General features: G+C 40.4%; 1 protein-coding gene across 4 annotated transcripts in view; it reads right to left on the reverse strand.

The window, feature by feature from the left end:
* Window positions 1-22,274, reverse strand: part of fgf4 (fibroblast growth factor 4) — a 44,750-nt gene extending 22,476 nt beyond the window's left edge. For all 4 annotated transcript variants that reach the window (XR_004931556.1, XM_036140548.1, XM_036140549.1 and 1 more), the window contains exons 1-2: window positions 21,840-22,274; window positions 20,680-20,783 (exon numbers count right to left, since the gene is read on the reverse strand). Coding sequence is in view for 3 of the 4 variants with exons in the window: in XM_036140548.1 (XP_035996441.1) it covers window positions 20,680-20,783; window positions 21,840-22,125 (390 nt within the window). In the remaining variant the exon portion in view is untranslated. The remainder of the gene's footprint in view (window positions 1-20,679; window positions 20,784-21,839) is intronic.
* Between the last annotated feature and the right edge of the window lie 3,950 nt (window positions 22,275-26,224).

Raw genomic sequence — 26,224 nt, forward strand, 5'->3', positions numbered from 1 at the left:
ATGTTTTTACTCCAGAAGGAGTTTGTTGAATTGTCTGCTGAATGCTTTTCCATTGTGACTGAATCTATGTGATAATCTGTTTAGTGTCTTTTATTTTGGTTTCTGTGAGACAGCCGTGCCAACGGCTGAAGGTTACTTTCCCCTCTCTTGTTTTCCTCTCTATCAGGTTTCTTTTCCCCTTTCTTGGGTTTACTATAGATTTTGTTTGAAGCTCATTCATTGTATTACCTAGTAATACAATAAACCCCTTAATAATCAAGCTCCATCATATATCAGAGCTCTGATTACCCCGTATGTTCCTAACAGAGCACTTCGCTCTCAGACTGCAGGTCTGCTGGTGGTTCTTAGAGTCTCTAAAAGTAGAATGGGAGGCAGATCCTTTAGTTATCAGGCTCCTCTCCTGTGGAACCAACTCCCAGTTTTGCTCCGTGAGGCAGACACCCTGTCTACTTTTAAGACTAATCTTAACACTTTCCTTTTTGACAAAGCTTATAGTTAGAGTGGTTCATGCGACCCTGAGCTACCTCTATAGTTATGTTGCTATAGGCTTAGGCTACTGGAGGACATCAGGACCTATTTTTCTCACTCTACTGATTTCTACTGTTCTCCAGATTTGCATTGTATTACATTGAAATGACTGTTTCAATGTAATACAATACAAGCTTTTAACTTTTTGTTCTCTCTCTTTTTTCTTCATTGTAGGTACACCTAGTCTGACGTTCTGTTAACTGTGACATCATCCAGAGAAGACAGATCACCCGCTATTACCATCTAATGTAGAACAGATTACTGGATCAATGTGTGCTTCTTTGCTTTTTTGTCTCTTTTGTTGTGTCTCTGCTCTGTCTTCTCTAACCCCCAGTCGGTCGAGGCAGATGACCGTTCATACTGAGCCCGGTTCTGCTGAAGGTTTTTCCTTCCCGCTAATGGGTGTTTTTTCTTTCCACTGTTGCTTCATGCTTGCTCAGTATGAGGGATTGCTGCAAAGCCATGGACAATGCAGACGGCTCTCCCTGTAGCTCTACGCTTCTCCTGGAGTGAATGCTGCTTGTCGGGACTTTGAAGCAATCAACTGGTTCCCTTATATAGGAAATGTTTGACCAATCTGTATAATATGATTGATTTGACTTTGTAAAGTGCCTCAAGATGACATGTTTCATGAATTGGTGCTATATAAATAAAATTGAATTGAATTGAACTGAATGGTAGCCATCATCTTGGGTTTAACCCAATCCTCTGTTTTCCCTTGTGGTTGGGGCGGCTAACTGTAGCTAGTGGGTTAGCCCAGTGTCTGAGCTGCCGCCATCTTGAGCCTGCCTGTGCTAACCATTTAGCCCAGGCAGGCTGTTTGTGAGTGTGAAATGGGCCTTTGTGTTCTTAACTCAGCTGTTTTAAAGCTCACTGTAGCTAATCGAGGCTATCACATTACCCTAAGTATCAACCAAATCCATTTCAATTTGGTATACATTACATGTGCTACTGCTGAATTGTGATTATTCAATGTTTGATTAAGTAAACTTTAATTAATTGTGACATTACCTAAGGACTGCTACCTCCAAGATTCATCAACTTTGAACAAATACCTTTTTTTCTTTTCTTTTATGTCGGGATTTTGATTCAGTAGTAAGTGTGTTCATGTAGTATTATTAAACAGAATAATTGCAGTAACTGGGAATTATTGGTTTATTCAATTTCAATTAGTTTAAATGCGGCCACCTGTGGTTATTCTTATAGCAGTGATCGAATTGTCTCTAAGAGTTACCGAATCCTCCCTTTTGAGTTAACAACACAGACAGACATACGTAGAAACATATTTATTTGCATGTGGTTAATGATTAGTGATTAATAATTCCAGTTGCAGTTATAAATTAAGGTTATTAATGTTTACTGGTGGGTAGTCTAATTCAGTTTCACAACTGGTTAAACACCCATATTTTATGGTAAATAGGGTAATTAATTGTAATTGATAAGCCCGGTTGCTAGTTATAATCATTAAAAGCTGGTAACCCTCATTCACAACTATTTGGAAAAAGTTTTTTGTTGTTGCTTACCTTTGACTAGAATAACATTATTAATTATATTATCCAGTTAAAATAGTTAATAATATGCATAATTAAAATAGTTCAAATTGTACAATGAGATGATGATGACTGAGGCAGACTTGACCAGGTGATCTTGGTTAGAGAAAGACAGATGACCAGGTGATGTAAGCAGGAACAGGCAGCTGACCAGATAATGAAGACAGAGATAAGCAGGTGACCAGATGATCAGCCGATGAGTCCTCAGAGAGGGCAGAGCAGGCACTATCCGTATAGGAAATCCAATAGCTGGCAGAGCATACAGCACTAGAACATGGAACCAGTGAGGGCAAGGCAAGCACAAGAATAGCAGGGTAGGCCGGGAGCATACAAACAGCATTGCAGGCAGTACATGAGAATAGAGAGACATTCTGGCACTGACTGGCTGTGAGTGGCAAACCACAAATAGCTGGAGTCACAGGTGGAATCACTCGGTGCTAATTTGTGGCAGCAGGTGACACTGATTATGAAGTGAGTGGTGGCTGAGATGAGTACGGAATGGGGGAAGATTCGTCAGTCTAAAAACACAAACTAAAACCCGAAATCATGACACATTACTATGTTTTTAAATGAAGTACCTGGTAACCTGTAAACTCCTCTTTAACAGGGAGGAAAACCTTCAGCTGAGTCCAGCAGAACCAGACTCAGTGTGAACGGTCATCTGCCTCGACCAACTGGGCGTTAGAGAAGACAGAGGAAAGACACAAATCGCAGAAGCACACATTGATCCAGGAATCCTTTATATGTTATACAGTAATAGCGCATGATCTGTCTCCCATGGATGATGTCACGTCTAACAGAATGCTAGAACAGGTGTACCTACTATGAAGAAAAAAAATACAGAGAACAAAAGTTAAAAGTTGAAGTAACAACAATGCAAATTGGAGAACAGTAGGAGAACTCAGCAGAGTGAGAAAAATAGACCCTGATGTCCTCCAGCAGCCTAAGCCTATAGCAGCATAACTACAGAGGTAGCTCAGGCTAACCTAAGCCACTCTAACTACAAGCTTTTTCAAAAAGGAACATTTTAAGCCTAGTCTTAAAAGTAGACAGGGTGTCTGCCTCACGGACCAAAACTGGAAGTTGGTTCCACAGGAGAGGACCCTGATAACTAAAGGATCGGCCTCCCATTCTACTTTTAGAAACTCTAGGAACCACCAGTAGACCTGCAGTCTGTGAGCGAAGTGCTCTGTTAAGAACATATGGGGTAATCAGATCTCTGATATCAGAATCAGAATCAGAAATACTTTAATAATCCCATAGGGAAATTGCTGATATACGATGGAGCTTGATTATTAAGGGCTTTATACGTAAGGAGGAGAATTTTTAATTACATTTTTGATTTAACAGGAAGCCAATGAAGGGAAGCTAAAATACGAGAAATATGATCCCTCTTGTTGATTTTCATCAAAACTCTTGCTGCAGCATTTTGGATCAGCTGAAGGTGTTAAACTGCATTTTGTGGACTTTCTGATAATAAAGAAGTCCAATAGTCCAGCCTTCAAGTAACAAATGCATGGACTAGTTTTTCAGCATTAATTAATCCCATGCTGTCTAGTAATTTTACCAATCGGAAGCATATATATATATATATATCTATATATATATATATATATATATATATATATATATAGCAAATTGGTCCAAGGATTGAACCCTGTGGTACTCCACAAGTGACCCTAGAGTTTAAGGAAGATTTATTATTAACATCAACAAACGGAAATCTGTAAGGCAGATACAATTTAAACCAGTCTAATGCTTTTCTCTTAATTCCTACAGTGTGTCCAAGTCTTTCTAGAATAATACTTTGATCAAATGTATCAAATGCAGCACTGAGATCTAACAGGACAAGTACAGACACAAGTCCATTATCTGAGGCCATGAGAATATCATTAGTGACCTTCACCAAAGCTGTTTCAGTGCTCTGAAGCCTGACTGAAACTCTTCAAATAGGTCACTTTTTTGTAAATGTTCACATACCTACTTTCCAAAGAACTTTAGATAGGAAAAGAAGATTAAGCTCTCTTCATTCAGCTCTTCCTTGTCGGTTCGTCTGTTAACTTCTGCTCACAACTGCTCATTGCTGCTCATTTCATCCTGTTTTCGTCCAGCCCGAGTTCCCTTCTTCTCCGCCTGCCTGCTGTGGTTCTGGTCCTGCTCTCACTCCGGTCCTGCAAGTATTCACCCAGTCGTGCTGCTTATCCTGCTGTGGTTCTGGTTCCAAGTCTCCGCTCTGCCATGCTGATGGCCTAGCTGTTGGCTCCCTAGTCTCCACTCTGCCATGCTGCTGGTCTTGCTACCTCCATGCTCCGGCTCCGTCCTGCTTGCCAGCCCTGCCATCAACATTCTCTGGCTTCAGTCCAGTTCAGTCTCTCTGGTCTCCTGCTTCCACTACCCATCATTATCCAACGTATCTCAGTCTGTGGTTGTGTTTGGGTTCACTATCAAATCATGACAGAACAAACAGACCACATGAACCCGACACCCACACTGAGCCTCCATGCAGGAGGTACATTGCTCCGCTCTCAGGCAACAGCGCAGCGGAGCAGCTCATAGTTCAGTCCCAGGAATGTTTGGAGATCATCGCCACGCTCAGTCCACCTTCGAGGCAGGTGGGTGTGGTGGCTCAGATTCGGAAGCTGTGGAAGACTCAGGCTGAGCTCCTCCCCCTCTTCGAGGCTAAGGGGCTGATGGAGGAGCTGGAGTGGATTCACAAGGCTGCTGTCGCTCAGCTCTTCGGCAGAATGCCTCCTCTCAGACTTTTGTTCTCCAACGCTTCTGCTCCTTCCACTCCTGCCGTTTCCAACGCTTCTGCTGCTCTCAACGCTACTGCTTCTGCCTCCTCCATGTCAGCCGCCCCTGCTGTCTCTACTGCAGCTCCCACCGCTTCAGCGCAAGCAGCAGTCTGCTTTTCGGGGCTCGGCCCCTCCCTGCGCAGACGCCGGTCTCGTCGCCGCAAGCACACTTCTGCAGCTCAGCCTGACGACAACGCAGCGCCTCCGCCCCCCAACGTCATCACCGCTACTTCAGTGAGCCAGGCAAAGTGCCCTTCGGTTCCCCGTCATCTCTGTCACCACCTCCACGACACTCAGCTGGCTCCTCGGGTGAAGCCTTCAGCTGCTGCTCGGAGGTCCATGCCTCCTCCAGCTAGAGCACCTCGGATCCATGAGACCCAGCTATGGGACTTCTTTTACAGGGATAGGGAGGAGCTGTTCCCTGCACAGCCCAGAGCCAAAGACCCAGTTCCTGCCCAGCCTGCAGCCAAAGACCCAGTTCCTCCCCAGCCCACAGCCAAAAGTTCAGTTCCTGCTTAGCCCGCAGCCAGAGACTCAGTTCCTTCTCAGCCCACAGCCAGAGACTCAGTTCCTGCTCAGTCCGCAGCCAAAGACTCAATCGCCAGTCCAGTGTTCAGCATTGGTTCAAGGCACGCCAGTTCGGCGTCCGGCGTGGATCCAGAGCACACCAGTCTGGCATCCGGCGTGGGTCCAGAGCATGCCAGTCCGGCGTGGGTCCAGAGTACGCCAGTCCAGTGTCCGACATGGGTCCAGAGCACACCAGTCCGACGTCCGATGTGGGTCCAGAGCACGTCAGTCCGGCATCCGACGATCTCGAGCACGCCAGTCCGGCGTCCGACAGTCTCGAGCACACACGTGGTGACCCAAGAGGGTCCGCCGCCTAACTACGACGCAGTGACCCAGGAGGGCCCATTGCCTGCCTGAGACATGGGGACCCAGGAGGGTCTGCTGCCTCCGAAAGCCTGTAGTGGTCAGGCGCTTCCTGAAGCCTGTAGCCAGGCGCCTCTTGAAGCCTGTAGCCAGGCGCCTCTTGAAGCCTGTAGCCATGCGCCTCTTGAAGCCTATAGCCAGGCACCACCTGTCTCCTGTAGCCCGCCACCGTCTGAAACCTGCAGCCAGGCGTTTCCCAAAACCCGTAGCCAGGCCTTTTCTGAAACCCGTAGCACGGGTTTTCCTGAATCATGTAGACCGGGTCCTCCTGTAGCCTGTAGCCCAGGGCCTCCTGAACCCTGTAGCCCCGGGGCCTCCTTGGTCTCCTGAAGCTTGTAGCCCGTGGTCTCCTGAATTCTGTAACCCGTGGTCTCCCGAGTCCCGTAGTCTGATCCCGTCCGAGTTCCGTAGTCTGATCCTGGCGCCGCCGCCAGTGTCCTGTAACCCGGCGCCGGTGCCAGTGTCCTGTAGTCCTGTGACCTCTGTATTCTGTAGTCCTATGATCTCTGTAGTCTGTAGTCCTGCAACCTCTGTAGTCTAGCTGTTGGCTCCCTAGTCTCCACTCTGCCGTGCTGCTGGTCTTGCGACCTCCATGCTCCGGCTCCATCCTGCTTACCAGTTCTGCCATCAACATTCTCTGGCTACAGTCCGGTTCAGTCTCTCTGGTCTCCTGCTTCCACTACCCATCATCATCCAATAAACTCTTTTAAAACGTATCTCAGTCTGTGGTTGTGTTCGGGTTCACTATCAAATCATGATAAGATTTAATAATAGTTACTTTAAAAGCATGTGGTACATATCCATTTACTAAGGATAGATTAATCATGTCTAAAATGGGGGCATTAATCAAAGAGAATACTTCCTTAAATAACTTGGTTGGGATTGGGTCTAACATACAAGTTGAAGGATTAGATGAAGCTGAGAGCTAAGGGAATGGATAGATCAACAGAACTTTGACTTAGGGTAAGTTCGGCAACTGTACTTTAATTCTCCTCTATTTATGATGAAAACTGTGTTGCTCTAACTGTTTGAAGGGTCTTTTTATACAACAATAAACTGTTTTTCCAGATTAGGTAGGATTACTTTAGATGTGCAGAGTACCATTTTCTCTCCATTTTCCTGATGCTGTGCTTGAAAAAGGCAGCTCTACGTTAAACCAGGGAGCTAGCTTTGTGTGAATAATCACCTTCTTCTTCAAGGGAGCTACATTGTCTAATGCAAAACGCAACGAGGAAGTGACACCGACAACAAAGGCATCAATTTGTGAACAGGAAGAAACAACATTGCTGCCATCTGCTGGGCATTTCTGTGATACTGAGGATATTAAAAGGGGACAGACTCTTAAAAGTTTGATACTCAGTTAAATCGAACTCAAAGGTTATTAAAAACGCCTCCCTGGTGAGGTGTTCCGGGCACGTCCCACCGGGAGGAGGCCCAGGGGAAGACCCAGGACACGCTGGAGGGACTATGTCTCCCGGCTGGCCTGGGAACGCCTTGGGGTTCCTCCTGAGGAGCTGGCCCAAGTGGCTGGGGAGAGGGACGCCTGGGCCTCCCTACTGAAGCTGCTGCCCCCGCGACCCGACCCCGGATAAGCGGAAGAAGACGGACGGACGGATGGACGGTTATTAAAAATGGTCAGATAAGACAGGGTTGTGAGGAAATACTGTTAATTCTTTGCAATCAATGCCATATGTCAGCACAAGGTCCAAAATATGAAGGCAAGAGTGCATTGGTTAATGCACATTTTGAGCAAAACCAATTGAATCAAGGATAGTATTACAAGCTACATTAAGGTTATCACATTCAATGTCTACATGAATGTTAAAATCCCCCCACATTGATAACTGGAGAACTTTCTGGGGAAAACCTGCTCTGATCCGGAGAGACGGCATCCATCCTACTTTGGAGGGTGCAGCTCTTCTTTCTAGGAATCTGGCCGGATTTATTAGTTCTCCTAAATGCTGACAACCCAGGGTCCAGACCAGGAAGCAGAGCCGTAGTTTAACACACCTCTCTGCAGCTTCTGTACTGTTACCCATCCATTATCCTATTGAGATGGTGTCTTTCCCACGGCCAAAACTTAACAGATCAAAAACTGATCTAAAAGGAACAAATCATAAAAATCTAATACAAATCCATACGGATCACTTTGAACCAAAAAATAAAAGAATTAAATGTGGTCTATTAAATATAAGGTCTCTCCCTCCAAAGACTTTGTTAGTTAATGAATTGATTTCTGATAATCAGATTGATTTGTTTTGTCTCACAGAAACCTGGCTACAAGAGGACTACGTTAGTATAAATGAGTCAACCCCCTCCAGTTATTCAAATTTCCACATTCCCAGATCTGTGGGAAGAGGAGGAGGAGTGGCAACTATCTTTCAGTCTGATTTATTAATTAGTCCCAGACCAACTAATAATTACAGTTCTTTTGAACATTTAACCCTCAGTTTCCCTCATCCAAACTGCAAAGCAATAAAACCTCTTCTGTTTGTTGTTTTGTATCGTCCACCAGGCCCTTACACTCTTTTGGATGAGTTGTCAGATTTCTTATCTGATTTGGTGTTAAATACTGATAAGGTTATTATAGTGGGTTATTTTAACATCCATGTTGACACTGAATGTGATAACCTTAGTGTAGCCTTTAAAACTATCCTAGATTCAATTGGTTTTGCTCAAAATGTGCATGAACCGACGCACTCTCGGCTCCATACTTTAGACCTTGTTCTGACATATGGCATTGATTGTGAAGAATTAACAGTATTCTCTCACAACCCTGTCCTGTCTGATCATTTTTTAATAACATTTGAGTTTAATCTAACTGAGTTCTCCACCCCCAAAAGAGGGTTCCATTATAGTAGATTTTTATCGGATAATGCTGTATCAAAACTTAAAGAGTCTGTCCCCTTTTTAATATCCTCAGTATTGCAGAAATGCCCTGTAGATGGCAGCATTGCTGTTTCTTCCCATTCACAAATCGATACCTTTGCTAACAATGTGACTTCCTCATTGCGTTCTGCATTAGACAATGTAGCTCCCTTGAAAAAGAAGGTGATTATTCACAGGAAGCTGGCTCCTTGGTTTAATTCAGAGCTGCGTTCCTTGAAGCACAATGTTAGGAAATTGGAGAGAAAATGGCACATCAAGAGGAATCCTACTTAATCTGGAGGGACAGACTGTTGTTGTATAACAAGACCCTCCGCAGAGTTAGAGCAGCATATTTTTCATCATTAATTGAAGAGAATAAAAATAATCCTAGATTTCTCTTTAGTACAGTTGCCAAACTTACCCAGAGCCACAGCTCTGTTGATCCATCCATTCCTTTAGCTCTCAGTAGTAATGATTTTAAGGGATTCTTCATAAATAAAATTGATGCCATTAAAAATAAAATAATTGGCATCCTCCCAAACATGATTACCTCGTCCTCAGTAAGTGAGGTAGCATTGGAGGAATCCTTAGAACCTGCGCAGTGTCTGAACTGTTTAAAAGCAGTAGAGCTTTCTGAGCTATCTAAAATTTTAGCTTCATTTAAACCTTCTACCTGTATGTTAGACCCAATCCCAACCAAGTTGTTTAAGGACATATTCCCTTTGATCAGTGGCACTATTTTAGACATGATTAATCTATCCTTAGTAAATGGATATGTACCACAGGTTTTGAAAGTAGCTGTTATTAAACCTTTACTTAAGAAACCTTCTCTTGATCAAGATGAGTTAGTAAATTACAGACCTATATCTAATCTTCTTTTCTTATCTAAAATTCTTGAGAAAGTAGTTGCTAATCAACTTTGTGAACATTTACAAAGTAATGACCTACTTGAGGAGTTTCAGTCAGGCTTCAGAGCTCATCATAGCACTGAAACAGCTCTGGTGAAGGTCACTAATGATATTCTCATGGCCTCAGATAATGGACTTGTGTCTATACTTGTCCTGTTAGATCTCAGTGCTGCGTTTGATACAGTTGATCACAATATTCTCCTACAAAGACTTGAACATACTGTAGGGATTAAGGGGAAAGCATTAGGCTGGTTTAAATCTTATCTGTCAGACAGATTCCAATTTGTTCATGTTAATAATAAATCTTCCTCAAACTCTAGGGTCACCTGTGGAGTACCACAGGGTTCAGTCCTTGGACCAATTCTATTTGCTATATATATGCTTCCGATAGGCAAAATTATCAGACAGCATGGGATTCATTTCCACTGTTATGCTGATGATACTCAGCTATATTTATCCATAAATCCTGATGAATCCAATCAATTACTTCGACTGCAGTCATGTCTTGATGACATCAAAAGCTGGATGACTTTAAATTTCCTGCATCTAAATTCTGACAAGACCGAAGTTGTAATCTTTGGGCCAGAGTCCTCAAAAAATAAACTTCTTAACCAATCACTTAATCTGGGTGGCATTAACCTGGCCTCTGGTAATAAAGTAAAAAATCTTGGTGTTATTTTTGACCAAGACATGTCATTTAAATCCCATATTAAACAGGTTTCCAGAGTTTCCTTTTTTCACCTCTGGAATATCGCCAAAATTAGAAACATTCTGTCCAGGAGTGATGCTGAAAAACTGGTCCATGCATTTGTTACTTCAAGGCTGGACTATTGTAATTCTTTACTATCAGGAAGTCCACAAAATGCAGTTCAAAGCCTTCAGCTGATCCAAAATGCTGCAGCAAGAGTTCTGATGAAAATCAACAAGAGGGATCATATTTCTCCAATTTTAGCTTCCCTTCATTGGCTTCCTGTTAAATCAAGAATAGAATTTAAAATTCTTCTTCTAACGTATAAAGCCCTTCATAATCAAACTCCATCATATATCAGAGCTCTGATTACCCCGTATGTTCCTAACAGAGCACTTCGCTCTCAGACTGCAGGTCTGCTGGTGGTTCCTAGAGTCTCTAAAAGTAGAATGGGAGGCAGATCCTTTAGCTATCAGGCTCCTCTCCTGTGGAACCAACTCCCAGTTTTGGTCCGTGAGGCAGACACCCTGTCTACTTTTAAGACTAGGCTTAAAACTTTTCTTTTTGACAAAAATTATAACTAGTGGCTCATGTTACTCTCAGCTACCTTTATAGTTTTACTGCTATAGGCTTAGGCTACTGGAGTATATCAGGATCTAATTTTCTCACTCTATTGAGTTCTACTGTTCTTCAATTATGCATTATGTGTTGTCATTTCTGCTTTAACTTTCTGTTCTCTCTCTTTTCTCTTCATAGTAGGTACACCTGGTCTGGCGTTCTGTTAACTGTGACATCATCCAGAGAAGACAGCTCACCCGCTACTACCATCTAATGTAGAACAGATTACTAGATCAATGTGTGCTTCTGTGCTTTTTTGTTTCTCTTGTTGTGTCTCTGTTCTGTCTTCTGTAACCCCAGTCGGTCGAGGCAGATGACCGTTCATACTGAGCCCGGTTCTGCCGGAGGTTTTTCCTTCCCGCTAATGGGTGGTTTTTCTTCCCACTGTCGCTTCATGCTTGCTCAGTATGAGGGATTGCAGCAAAGCCATGTACAATGCAGATGACTCTTCCTGTGGCTCTACGCTTCCCCAGGAGTGAATGCTGCTTGTCGGGACTTTGATGCAATCAACTGGTTTCCTTACATAGGACATTTTTGACCAATCTGTATAATCTGACCCAATCTGTATAATATGATTGAACTTGACTTTGTAAAGTGCCTTGAGATGACATGTTTCATGATTTGGCGCTATATAAATAAAATTGAATTGAATTGAACTATAATAACCTTGTCAGTGTTTAACACTAAATCAGATAAGAAGTCTGAGAACTGATCTAAAAACTCAGTGTAAGGGCCTGGTGGACAATACAAAACAACAAACAGAAGAGGTTTTATTGTTTTGCAGTTTAGATGAGGGAAACTAAGGGTTAAATGTACAAAATAATTGTAGTTATACCTTGGCCTAGGATTAATTATTAAATCAGACTGAAAGTTGGTTGCTACTTCTCCTCCCTGTCCTGTAGTTCTGGGAATTCAATTCAAATTCAAAAATACGTTATTTATTCCAAAGGGAAATTAAATTTATTGTGGACATTTAAATAATTAGAGGGAATTGACTTATTTATAAGTCTTTGGAGGGAGAGACCCTTATATTTAATAAACAACATTTGACTGTTTTATTGGTTCAAGTTGAGTCATATTGAATTTTATGAAATTTTTATGATTGGCTCTTTTTAGACCACTTTTTAATCTGTTTAATTTTGACTGTGGGAAAGACACTGTCTCAATGGGGTAATGGGTGGGTAACAGTACAGAAGCTGCAGAGAGGTGTGTTAAACTAATGCTATGCTTCCTGGTCTGGACCCTGGGTTGTCAGCATTTTGAAGAAGTAATAAATCTGGCCAGATTCCTAGAGAGAAGAGCTGCACCATCCAAAGTGGGATGGATGCCATCTCTCCTGATCAAACCAGGTTATCCCCAGAAAATTTGTCTGTAATGGGAGCAAGCAAGTCAGCAACGTCCTGCAGAGGTGTGAACAGAAAGAAAGTGAACCCTAACTCTTTAGATTGGGTTGGTCCTTGAACACGCAGAGCTGTCACTTTACTGTAAGGCGTTGCAGGATGGTCTGTTAGCTCTTACAGCAGCTGTGTCAATTGTTGCCATCTTGTTTGCTGATAGCTTTGCGGTTCTACCAGCAGATGGAGCACAACAGTATTTATGTCTGCTGATTGTGCCCGGTGCAAAGTTCTTTTTGTGTTCAAAAATAACTAAGTAAGCACTATTAGGATGAACGCTTGGCATATATTGTTTTCTTTGAAAATTAATATATGATTTTTTGTGTCATCTTTTTATGGTCGAAATACACGATTAGGCCCCTTTAAGTAAATTGTTTGAAAGTTATAGTTTTATTTTTCAATGAAAGAAATATAGGTGAGAGTGGAGGTGTGTTATGAGGAAAGGAAGAGCACTGGAAATGATTTGGGAACTTAGATAAATTTGTCAACGTGGGAGGAGGTGGTGGGTCATAGTGGAAAGGAAAAGGTTCCAATACAGAACTTTAGGGAACACCAGAAGTAACGGGGCTTATGTGGACTTGAAGGATCTCAGTTGTGTAAAGTGATCAGCTGTGCTGTGGGCGTGTTGGCATGGAGTCAAGTTGGAAAAGTAACTAATGGTTTGAGAGATGAGCATGGACCTGGGATGCAAACGTCTTTTAACAAATGTTGAAAAAGAATGATAGGACAGAAGCTGTTGGTATTTGCAACAGTTTTTAAAACTAGTTTCATTATTGCATCAGCTTTGTGAGTGACAAAGAGGGAGACATTCAGAATATGGAAAATAAATTATTGTATGAGTTACCTGCTGATGAATGTGGTTAATTTTGGAATTAAGAATGACTTTAATAAATCACAGAAACTGGTAGAGAAAATGTGAGGAGAAACAGACTTCAGGAAAAGTAGAATCTTGCTAAAGCTTTTTTCCTACTTTTTTTTTTTTTTTTTGCTAATTTAAGAGCATCTTTGAAATAAAAATCAGGTGGGTATTATTATAATAGAAACCATTCCAGGAAGCAACCTATGGCTTTGAGATTATGTAGATCTGAAGTAAACCGAAGTGCAGGACAATCAAAAGTCTGGGTTTTACACATACCAGAAAAGAAAAGTCCACAAACTCCTTGATTGAAGTGATATACAATTTTATATTTAGGTTGTTCTTGATATTGATATTTAAAAAAAAATACATGTGGCAGACTGGATTTCCAGATAGGTAACATGGCATTGAAGGATAGCATATGATCCAAAATAGAATGGTCCAGGGTGGCACATGCTGAGAGGAGTGGCACCATAACAGCAAATTTGGTCCGGAACATGTCCTTTTTAGTGCTTAGAGCAATTCACGTATTGCTGCAGACCAAACCTATCTAAACGTGCTGTGAAGTATTTGTCTGGGTTTGTTAATGTGTAAAATATCCTATGTTTCAGTGAGAGCATGTTAGAAAGGCTGTAAATTGACTGATGAAATCATTACTGTGATTTAGTGCAGGTGTTCCCAAACTTTTCAGCCTGCGACCCCCAAAATAACTGGCAATCCTATTTTGGTGAGTGGGATTTCGTTGTTTTTCTTTTTTTTTTTTTTTTTTTGTTATGAGAATAAAGTTGTGAAATTTCAAGGATAAAGTGAATTTTTTGTAAGAATTCTTAGAAAAAGGTGCAGCCTTTCTCATATATTACAATGAGAAATGTGGAGCACCTGTGTTATGTTACACTTTGATTTTCTGTTCAAATATAAGGAAATGCTAAATCTTTTTAGCACATCAGCATCAAATCATCTCGCAACCCGCAAGAGGTGTCTCACCACCCACTGGGGGGTCCTGACCCTCACTTTGGGAACCCCTAATTTAGTGGATGATACACACAAGCAGTGTAGGAATAGTTTTATTCATCTGTAAAGCCATTCCACTTGTTGTGATAGATAATCTCAAGACCACCCCTTTAACCTGACAGATGTAAACAAACCTGGGAAATACATATGTATTAGGTAAGGAAAAGATGTAAGGTTCTTGCAAAGTGTTGGTTAAACAACATAGATTAAACTTATTCTGTTGGAAGATTATGAAGCAGAGCACTCGTACCCATTAGTGAGCGGTGCCGGTATTCACAAAAAATTCTTAAGAATAAAAGTAGTTCTTAGTGATGTCATTTCAGGAAAAATCTTAGAATTTGTCGAATTCTAAGATTTTCCTGGTAATTCTACCTCGGTAACATAAATGTTATTCACAAAGCATCTTAGGCATTCAGAGGGCTCCTAAAGTGACAAGATGTGGGGAGGACTTTTAGCGAGGCTTATAGTGTCTTCAGCAAGGAAGATGGTGGAAACAGAGAGAGTTGATTGGCTGATCCACCACCTTAACAGTGGAGGAAATGAGCACATAAACTTCTTTAACAATAATACAAATATTAATATGTAGATAAAATTAACTTTATCATCTCCATGGAGGGAAATTAATTAGTTTCAGCTCCCCGACGGGTTAAAGGCACGGCTCTAGTAAAAAATACATAGGAAAATAATAGGAAATAATCATGAATAAAAAGTGGAGAAATTTACAAAAAATATAGATAAAAGAGGTGATAAAAATATTTTCTGTATTTTAAATGTTGATGTCAATAGCCTAACTGGTCATCTAGAAGTTCACTTGTAAGATGTCATCTCCTAGCTTTTGAGCGCCGCATAGAGTGCTTATCATTGGTGTGTTAAAGCAGCAAGACGCACAGAGAAACAGATGCATTGATCAAAGTCTTTGTATTTGCACCATGCACAACACTCCTCTATTCTCCTCTCAGAGCTGCAAACTGAGAGTGCTGCTCTTCAGTTGTTTTACCCATTTTTTTTTGCAATTTTATGTCAGTTTTTTTTGCCAAATACAATCGCTTACAAGCAGGCTATCCCAGTAAAATGCTGACAGGCGAGTGCACATTAATATTAAACAGTTAAAGTAGCAAAATGGCAGGTGAGTAAAAATAAATAAGCATATCAAAAAAAATTATTATTTTGATAATAATAGGGTGTAAATAAGGTGCATTCAAACATTCTGATACTCTGTGACAATGAATTAATTTGATAAGTTTTATCATCATGTCACATTCCTGAATCCAGTCAAATCAGTTATTTTCCCTCATTTGTGTGTGTGTTTTTTTCATGTACTATCAACCAATCACAGCTCTTGAAAGACAGTGTCACACCTTCCAAGGGGATCAACCACACCTCCTCAGTAAGATAAAAATTCTGAGTTGCTCTCAGCAACTATCTGAATCACTCTTAAGCCAAGACTCCTAGGAAGGAATTTTTAGGCTAAGATAGGAGCTCTCTGAGAGGACTCTGGGAATATTTGTGAATACAGGCACAGATGTTGAATAGTCAGAATTTGAGTTTGCTCTGCTCTGTTATGAAGACATAAGTAGACCTTTCTGGGCTAGTGTTGGCTGTCCCTCTAGCAATTTAACATAGATGATGGCTTGACAAAGAGATGGATGGTATTGGGTAATGGACATCTTTAGGATCTGCGGTGGATGTATGTCTGAGGGCAGAATTTGTTATTTCAAGAAACAAAAGAAATATCAGTGGATGACCCAATAGGTTACTGTCAAATTACACACACCTGATAAACAGATTGTAATGTTTTAAGTTATTACATTACAATCAGTTTTAATGCTACGATCGGTGTAAAGCAGATTAAACAATGAAATATGGGATAAAATATGAGTCTGAAGAGCAGCAGCAGCTGATCACTCTGCAATGGTTCTATATGCAGTGTGTCTATAGCTCCTTAATCTTCCAGAGAGGGGGACTGCACAAGATGCACCTGGCGCACCTTCACCTAATCAACTCATCAGGACAGCCTGGATATAAGGAGCTGCCAGAGGGTCATTCAGTACCTCAGTGTCGACGTAGTACCAAACTGTCTTGGGAAAACGTAGTTGCATTCCATGGTTCTTTGTCTTACCTTGTGCTTTTTCTCTGTTCTTCTAAAGGATATCACACTGAAGATCTTCTCAAGATCATTTCTGAATAGCCTGTCCAATTCAAAGCCAAGCTACTCCTGTAATGCTCTTTGACAGCTCCTTCACCCAGTCCTAGCTTCAGTTTCCAACACTCAGCTCTGGACCCACTCATGAACCATCAACCTTACTCTTCATATATGTTCAAACCCCAAACCCCGACTTACCCTAGAACACTCAGAATCTCCAAGGTCTGCAACAATCATAAAAGCATCAAGATCAGTTACTTCACCTATCCTGGTCAATCCTATAATTAAAAACTGCAACATAATCACACCTCCTCTTTCCTCTCTTTATGAACACACTACCAATTAGAGAACCATTTTTTTTCATAGCCATTTTACCCTTAATCCGCCTCATTTTAGAGTTTAACTCTGCATGTGGGTCAGTAAACCACAAACAGACATAAAACCCACCAATGTTCACTCAGCTAAAAGTTATCACAGTTCTCTGCTAATTTAAACCTTCTGGTTTTCAGTCAGAAGGTTGTGAGTTTTATTTAATCTTCATCCATCATGTTAATGTATCCTTGAACAATCAGAATCAAAATCAGCTTTGTTGGCCAAATTTGTTCTCACAAACCAGGAATTTCACTTTGGATCCAGTTTTATCTCAATGTACAGACACTTTGAAAACAAGAAATAGAAATTTGGTAAGAAATAGAAATTTAACATTTGTAAAGTAAATACAGTATGCATATATACATTGTTAAAACAAAAGAAGAAGACAAGGTTGAATTAGTGCCACTGATGGGCACTTACAAGGGGCAAGGCTGTCTACCGATGAGCAGATCAGTGTGTATCAGTGACGTGCGGTAGGGTTCATAGCTGGTGAGGCACTGACGTCATCAGAGTCAGATTTACAAATATATACGCTCTACAGCAGGGGTGTCAAACTCATTTTGTTTTTAGGGGCCGCATACAGCTTAATCTGATCTCAAGAGGGCCACACGAGTAAACTCATTGCAAGATTAAATAGAACTAATAAAAGTGGACTTTTTGTTGATTTTTATATTTAAATGAATTTCACTTTTACACAATATATTATGAATAACCTCAGCGTTTTTAAGAAAAGTATGTGCAATTTCAACAATACTTTTACTCAGTTAAACATTTACTTGTGCATTATTCATAAGAACTGATCAAAGTGATTGTACAATGTTGAAAAACATTTATTCACATTTTTTGGAACTTAAAAACACTGTCCTGCATGACAAAATACATCAAACAGATAAAAATTAAGAAATTATTTAAAATCAGTTTTCCACATCTGAAGCTCAGTGCTACCATCTGCTGATTAAAACACACCTCTTGTGGACAATATAGGAACTGCAGATTTTCAATTAAACTAAGTACACATGTTTTTTTTTTCAATAATTATTTTTATCATTCTCTTCCTTTTATCTCCTCTTTCTTTCACCTTTTCTTTTGATCTTATTGTTCTTCCTTTCCTCTCCTACTTTCCCATTGTAGTGTCCATATCATTTGAGATATTCCCTGCATGAATCATAATAAAACTATTCACATTCATAAATCAAGCGGAGCACTATGGCAAAAGCAGTACTGCTCCACTTGTGAAAGTCAAATCTGATGAGCTCTTTTTGGCATTAACACAAGTTAATTCTTATTGCCACATTGCCAGACAGGACACTGGATAAAAAAAAATTATAATAATAAATAAATAATAATATACAATACAATACGGGCCGTATGTTTGACACCCCTGCTCCACAGAGTAGACTCATTGCAAAGTGCTGAAGGAGACTGATTGAGCCAATTAAATTCACCAAGAGACATGGAAAAAATATTGATTCTTTAATGAAAAAAAAATTAAACTAAATAATTTGATTGGTAACAGTTTGAGTTATGATGGATTTCTGCATTTGTAACACATTCAAAAACCTACATTACGTACATTTCATTACAAAAACAAAACATGAATAATTATCGCTGTCTTACCTCTTCTTATAAATTAAGTCCATGCTGCGCTCTTTCTGCACAAAAATATCTGTCATTTTCCGGTAAAAGTTCTCTTTATCTTTTTCAGTTTTAAAAGTCTTTCAGTCTCAATTGAGCTCACTGGCAGGGAAGAAAGCCTTCCTTGATCAGTCCTGTTCGGGCTGTATGTTTTGAGTCTTTTTAGTGCTTTACTTGTTTAGCAAAACTCGCTAATAATAGGGCTTGGGCGTCATGACGTATTACTTTCTGTGGCCGCCATGTTGAATGCCTCCGCCGCCATTACTCAGACTACTGCCTATGACTACCGCGTACTGTACTCCCTCTCTCAGCCGTGTTTTAATTTGATTAATTTCACCTTAACTTGATTTTAACCATGGTAAACCGTTGCTGTATTGTGGGCTGTAACAGCACAACACATGATCGCCATGGGAAAAACATAGAAAATGGGTTAACTTTCCACCGCTTTCCTGCCTGGAGGCGCAACCACGGGAGAGACAGCATGCGCAATGGAGTTGTCGGCTCGCTTGGATCGCGGCTTTAAGACTACCGAACATAACTTTCCACAGCATCCCGATGTCAATGAGAGTGTGTTCCCTGCATTTTCATTCTGGTAAGTTAAAGATGCACGGTTTTATTTTATAGCCTACATTGTTTCTTTCCTTCAACCGCGACACCACATGCATGCACATAAATACTAAAACGGCAGCGGGAAAAGGCTCAAATACGTGAGAAACCCGGAGGGTTTAGGGAGGGCTGGCAGTTAACGTTACTAACTAAACCTTTGAAACACACAGCAGCTAGTTAAAAGTACATTACATGCGTGAGTGGTTGTTAGCACTAACGGTTAGCAGGTGCCAGAGCCCGTCTGAGCACAGCTTACCTTTGTGTGAATTATTGTGTTCCCACTGTTTGCTGGCTTTATGATCTGCAGCTCCTGAACCCATCCATTCATGAACTGCACATGAGACTCCAAGAACTTGTAGTTTGGAACTGTTCTGAAGTATAGGCGCTCACACCACAAACAAGGTAGCTGAAGACGTCCGATATGCAAAACAGTGGCAACAAGTGGTCGTCGGCGCTCCATAATAATGCTGATTTTGTCAACATACCGGTCCCTGGCTTCTCTATTTAATGTGTCCCGGTAAAGTTCAGATCCTTTTCGGGATTTTAACATATTTTTTCTGTCTATTCTTTCTCAACTCTACTTCTACGTCTCATCGTTCAACAACGTTATGTCAGAGGTATTTTAACGTTGCGTTGCCATCAACATGGCCGCCACGTCCCACAATGCAACGCGGATCCCAAGCCCTATACATCCATAACTTGCTGTCAATCTACAGTTTTGGGATAACGAGCGGTGCCCCTTGAGGGCCCCCTGCCTAGAGGCCAAGGAACTGCCAGCCTCACCTATAACCAGTTCTTTGCTGTATGATCGCCCAGCAGTGCACGAAAACAAGTTATCTGCACACAGTTTGATGACCGAAACACAATAAGCTATCCACATACATTAAATTGTTGAAAATCAGTTCATAACAATTGAATTTATGATCTAGAGACAGGAAGATGCATTCACGGAATGGAAGCCAGCGCAGTCGATATTGGATTGCGCAATCCCAGGGGAGGCCAGCCTCGCCACGAATGATTTACATGAAAAATAGCTAAAAGTCTGCGATTTTGAAGAAAATATGATAAAAATTTGGAAATTAGATTAAACAATTACTTATTACAAATGACTGAGTGAATCACAATTTATATTATCATTATATATTTTCTTTCTTTCCATGATGACAAGGGAGGCCTGGCCTCACTTGTCTTCCCTGACTGCACGTCACTGGTGTGTATGAATGTGAGAGTAGAGATTGCAGCTGGATGGTGTGTGTGTGTGTGTGTGTGTGTGTGTGTGTGTGTGTGTGTGTGTGTGTGTGTGTGTGTGTGTGTGTGTGTGTGTGTGTGGTGGGCGGAGTTGTAAATGTCCACCTGAAAACATTTGTAAGTCTTTCAATATTTGTATGTTTCAATTCCAACATACAACAAACATTTTGTATGTTGCAACTCACCATATCTGAAAAAAAAATATAATCAGTTTTTTTATTGTTGTTTTTTTGGGGGGAGGGGGGGCAATAAGTTTGTGTATTACTGAGGCATTCCTTCGGCAGTTACATTTTTGCTCTGGACTCTAACACACACATTTTCACCAGCATCTTAACAAATTATTAATCTAGTGGAGACATCGTAACTTGGATTCATGACATCTAATATCTTGACCAGCCTGGGAAACTGATATCATGAGCATGCAAAGCTGTTTTTTATAGTGACAAAATATATATTACAGAGTGCCACAGAACATGCAGTAACTGTGTCCATGGAACGAGTACTGAATATATTTGTCCGGTATACTCACAGATCCATAAATTTTTCCATATCTATTCATGGCCACAAAGAACCCACTGCGAACACCCAGCAGAGTAACCACCCCTCTCTCCACAGGAGAGATCTGCAAGAGACCTTCAGAAACACACACAAAAAAAACACATACTGAGACCGAATGATGAGAAAACATTGTCCTTGTCACAATTCTAGTTCTATCTGTCAGTGCTAGATTTGGCATGAAATACAAATGTTCATCTGTATCATTTTTTGATAATATAGGGAAACTTTGAAGTGTCTTCATCAAGTTCAAAAGCCAACTAGACAAAGCATCGGCCCTAGTTCAGTTTCTCAAAATAGCCCTGTCTGAAAGTAAATCTTAGTATTTATTCATTTAGCAAATAACTTCCAAAATAAGGCTAAATATGTATTTCTTTCTTTATGTTTGGTTACAAGAATATCAAAGATTGACTAAATAAAAACAATTAGCTCATCAGTCTTTGCAGAATGTAGAGATAAATTCCCCTGTACAGAAACAAAGTTGAGGTTTATCAACACAATGTTTTCTGCTAGCCTTCCACATTGGGTAGCACAGCCTCAGGATAATTTCTGAACTTTTGTGTCATATGCTTTTTGAGTTTTATGCCTTGCCTTTAAATAGCACAAAGCTGTAAGAATAACATGACAGCTCCGCAATTTTACATTTTAGATTTACAAATTGCTGCAGCAGTGGATGAAATTGAATGTGTATTAGTTAAACTGGAGTTTACAAATCCTTCAGTCAACAAATATAAAGTGGTGCATTAGTATGTACAAGCGCGGCTGTCCTCACAGTCTGTCCTAACTTTAGGGTTCTGGCTGGCTGCAAGCCCGGATTACAGCAAGGTCTGGTTACACGTCAGGCGCAAAAGCTTGCGCGTATTTGTGCTGATATGCGGAACCGAAGTTGGACTCCAGATGTTTTTAAGCGACGTCATTTGAGCAGAGCAGCATCACCTCTAAGGGATGTCAGGGTCAGGTGTAAAGTGGAGCTGAGGTGTTAAGTGTTTATTAAAAGCTGAATAAAACCGGGTTACATTTCATTATACGGTCGACTGAAAATATCTTAATTTACATTTTTTAGCAACAGCTCAACTTCTCTATTGTCTTCGGTAACATTCGGCGCCATTAATTGATAATAAAAGGGACACTTACTGTAACGATTCTCGCTGTGTACTCCTGTTATTTTTCCGTCGGGCAACACTTGTATATGAAAACCAATCCCTACGTTGCAGTAGAGACGCCGCAAGCGTTTAATGCCTAAGAGATAGTCTCCGTCCCGACTGTTCTCCTCCCGTTTCTCCCCTGGGATCCGTGCCAGAGAGCGGGAGTAGAGGGCCTCCAAGCGCTCTGCTGTCCGGTTTAAACCGGGGGCGCATCCCGCAAGGGCCGTAACCAGGCCCAAGACTAGAACTGTCCTTAGGGCCGACAAGCAACCCATGTCAGGTTTGATTTGGAAAGCAGCCTCCGGAGTGCACTCTTCAAGTGAGGGGACAGTAAAACACAGGCAAAGCAGCGGCGCGACAAAGAGAAGCGTGTAAAAGTTGCGCTCATTCCCAGACCGACAGGCGCACTGACTTCAGCGCCGGGGCGACATTGATCTGCGAGGACGCTGAGTAGCCATGCCTCTATATTTATACCTGCAGACACATTACATCACAGCTCGACACATAGAAGAAATCTACAAAGTAACACACTCACTGCAATAAACAGAACGAGGCGCTATATTGTCATCAAATAATGGAGAACTTATCTTGGAGAAAAGTTCCGACTTTTTGGGAAATATACTAATAAAGGCTTTATTATAATAGAAAACAAGTCTTTGTGTTAGACTTTCATTATCAGCAACAGAGTATCCTAATTTATGTATTGAAGGATGTAAAATAGGAAACAGCCCAGTTAACAGACTGTGTTGCCGAGACAGGAGACAGATCTATAAATGAACAATAACAGGAAAAAACAAAGGTCCAATTCAGCTAAATGAAAAAAAAACTGCGCACTTAAGCCTGGTGGAAGGGAAACCATGTCCCAGGCCCTTCCAGAAAACAATGGTAAGACTAAATAGAGACTGTTAAGCATGTTAAGTACTGTCACTGTCACCATGCTTTGTTTCAGTCCTTTGCTGTGTATTTATAAGATACCCTCGTCCTGCTGGAATTAATTTGTTTGAATTGTTTCAATACAAGCCGCTTTATCTCAGTCCTAGAATTAAAGGTAAAAAAAAAAGTTAGAATGTATGTGTGTGTTTTTTTGTTGTTCTTTAACATCTTCCTTAGAGCCTGATGTTCTACTACACGTAATCACTTTTTTGTGGCACACAATGTTGGCCAGCTCCCTCTAGTATTGTATTATACCCAGAGTTCTTAACAGTCTTTCAAGTTCATCAGACTGATGTGTCACTGTGGTAAACAGTTTCTCATTCTATTATTTCACTGTGACATTTAAACTATTTGAGCTACTCTCTGAATATATACAGTCATATTCAACAAATTAGAAAATTATTGAAAGGTTAATTCATTCCAGTAACTAATTTCACTAAGTGAAACACGTTATATAGATTAATTACAAAAGAATTGCTGTTTTGAAGCATTTTCTCTGTTATTTTAGATTACTTTTCTACTTACAAAGACATGACATACAAGATTAGAATATTACATCAAAGCCCCTCCCCCCAAATATATTTTTAATACAGATGTATAATCTTAAAGAAAATTATGTTTAATAATTGCTGTTTTTTTTTTCAAAAGGTACTTTAAATCTGACAAATGAGCCTGGATTAAATGCTTATTCTAATTCACTGACTATGACTGTACAGCTGTGGGCTGCTTTATTCATCTGTATGGTGAATTATTACCAGTCTTCTCTGTTTTTCAGCATAAGCAGGCTTTTGATCTTTGGTGTGGTTCTTTCCTTCTCATTGACCATGCATGAACTATTTTCTCAGGTTCACAATTGACTGCTCTGAAAGGTGTGACAGCATTGTTTCATGGTATGCTGCAAATAGCTGGGAGTAAAGACCTTTAAGGTAGTTATGAGGTGTTTTGTAATGGCTTTTAATTACCAGTAGACCAACCAGGACCCAGCAGAGAGGGCCAGAAGAAGGACTAGCTTAATTAATGCCTAACCTCATGACCTGCTTCAGTACCTGAAGTGTTGTTTGACCATTGCATGTCCAGAACTCTGAATGAACTGAGCCACATACAAACTTAATAATCTGTCATTACATGATTTGAGATGATTGGAAGGATCTTTGAACAATAGAGCACTAGAATAGTTGCATAGCTACTGGACTATGTCATGTCAAGGAAAGCGGATGACACGTCATAACACTCTCTGGATAACTGTTGTCTGCTGCAACACCTGACAACACCATCCGGCCTCTGAGGGGCCTGTATATCAGATATTCAATCAGTCACCTCCTTGATAAATCATGGAGCCCTGGCTGTTTGAGAGGAAAGTGGCTTGAGCCACTTCCAAGATAATGAGGACATTTTTTAGCAAGATAGAGAAGCAGATCTTGTGCAGTCGCTGTCCATGGTTCTGTTAACTTTTCTTCACAATGAAACAAAGTGGGTTAAGATATCAGCCATTCCACCATGCAAAGATTTGTAAGTTATGTCCAGTTTTAATTTCTGTTTATGTTGCACTAAAGTCATTGTGGTTTCAAGTTGCAGGTACGCAATGAATTATGCCAAGGGTTAGGGGTTTTGGATTTCACAGGGTGGCAGCTGCAATTTGGAGCTTAAAATGTCTCAGCATGCAGCACATGCATTCATTCACTCTCTTCTTTGTTCATCACAAAAAGGAAGCTTATACAAGGCAGATTTATGAGAAATGGTTTGGAATTTATATTTGTACAAAGTCAATATTTTTGGAATAGCATGTTGGAATGATCCAAGATAAATGTTAAAATGCATTTTCTCCAACACTGGGGTTGGATATATTACAGTTATTAATGTGTTCATAATGAAAAATAAATGGTTAATGCATTGCTAAGTGGCTAACACTGTTGCAGTCCAAGGTCCTGGGTTTAAATTCTGCCCACGGTCTTTCTTCTTAGAGATTACATACTTTACTGTAATTTGTGTTTTAGGAAACTTCCTTAAATTGAGCTAAAAGCCGATTTAAAAAAGACAAACAAACAAAACAAAACCAAAAAAAAAAAAAAAACAAACAAAAAAACTGAAAAATCACCATAAATAAACCAAGAATAACAGAAAAACAAAGAACAAAATGAAAAATCTAATGGTTTCTGCCTGTAGAGGTCACTATTTACAAATCAATATTTCCATACTCCTTTGCTGCACAGCGATTCTGCTCACTGGGATACAAGTCTGTGTTTTAAAAATCAATTTTTAATTAAATCACTTGATCATCATCATTTCAAAACAATACAATTATGGATCAAAAATTATAATCTTGATTAAACTTGTCGTATCTATGTATTTCATGTTGTCACTTAACTTAAGTGATGACTAACAGGTTTAATGTTGCCAGGTCAGACAATGAAATTTAATGAAGCTCCTGAAAAGCTTTTTAAAATATGTTTCACTAATTCCAAGCTTAGACAATGCTATCATTTAATTAATTTATGTCAATTCATTAGTGTCTGAGGAGATCTCTATCAGCTCAGCGCATAATATAGATGAACGGTATTTTTATTGATTAATTAAAATTATGATGAATCTTAGGGCAAATCCTAATATGACAAATTAATTGGTCATACAGGAAGAGATTCAGAAGATAAATGTCACTGAAATAGATGGGTTTCAGACAGAGGCCACAAAAGGCCCTAACCTCTCTTAGGTCCTGCATTCCTACTGAGTAATACTAGAGTATGGCATTCATAATAAGGTGCAGCAAGGTGTAACACTTTGTATGATACCGTTTCTGCTTTCAGGAGGGCCAGCCTTGTTTATCAAGTGCAGGTTTTGGTCGGCTTTTCAAAAAACTGCCTTAAAGTCTCAGGCGGCATCGCTTCCCAGGCACCCCCTGGGAGGAACTTTTGTTCTGGCCAGGAAGCCTCCCCTGCCTGCAGGTATAGGATGACAAGGCTTTATATGGTGCTGCCTATAGATGGGAATGAAGCAGGGCAAAACCTGAACTTCCAAATGAGTCGTGCTGCTTGTGATGAATTTAACACTGATGACCGTCCCTGCAGTTCGTTCACCGCCGTGTTACTGTGACAGTTTGGCTGCTGAAGGAGATGGATGTCTGAATGTCTGAATATCTGGCCTCTTTATTTTGTCGCAAAACATTTCTCTATTAGAGTGAATGGATGTTTAAGCCCTACAGCTATTAAATTGTTGTCATATTCAGTTTTAAATATAATGCTGTGAATAACAATTATTAGACATTAATAAACCTCTGTTCATTGAAACTTAGACGTTTCATCAGTTTTAAAACTTAATAAAGGTGTAGACGCACAGGCAGAAAACTGGGCCTTTCACCAGAAACCCAGCAAACAATGACTGAAATAAAATTTCAACCGGAGAATTATTAATCATAACTAGTGTGTTCAACGCACATTTAAAATACTT

The sequence above is a fragment of the Fundulus heteroclitus genome, chromosome 8 (assembly GCF_011125445.2).
Source record: "Fundulus heteroclitus isolate FHET01 chromosome 8, MU-UCD_Fhet_4.1, whole genome shotgun sequence".
NCBI classification, from domain to species: Eukaryota; Metazoa; Chordata; class Actinopteri; order Cyprinodontiformes; family Fundulidae; genus Fundulus; species Fundulus heteroclitus.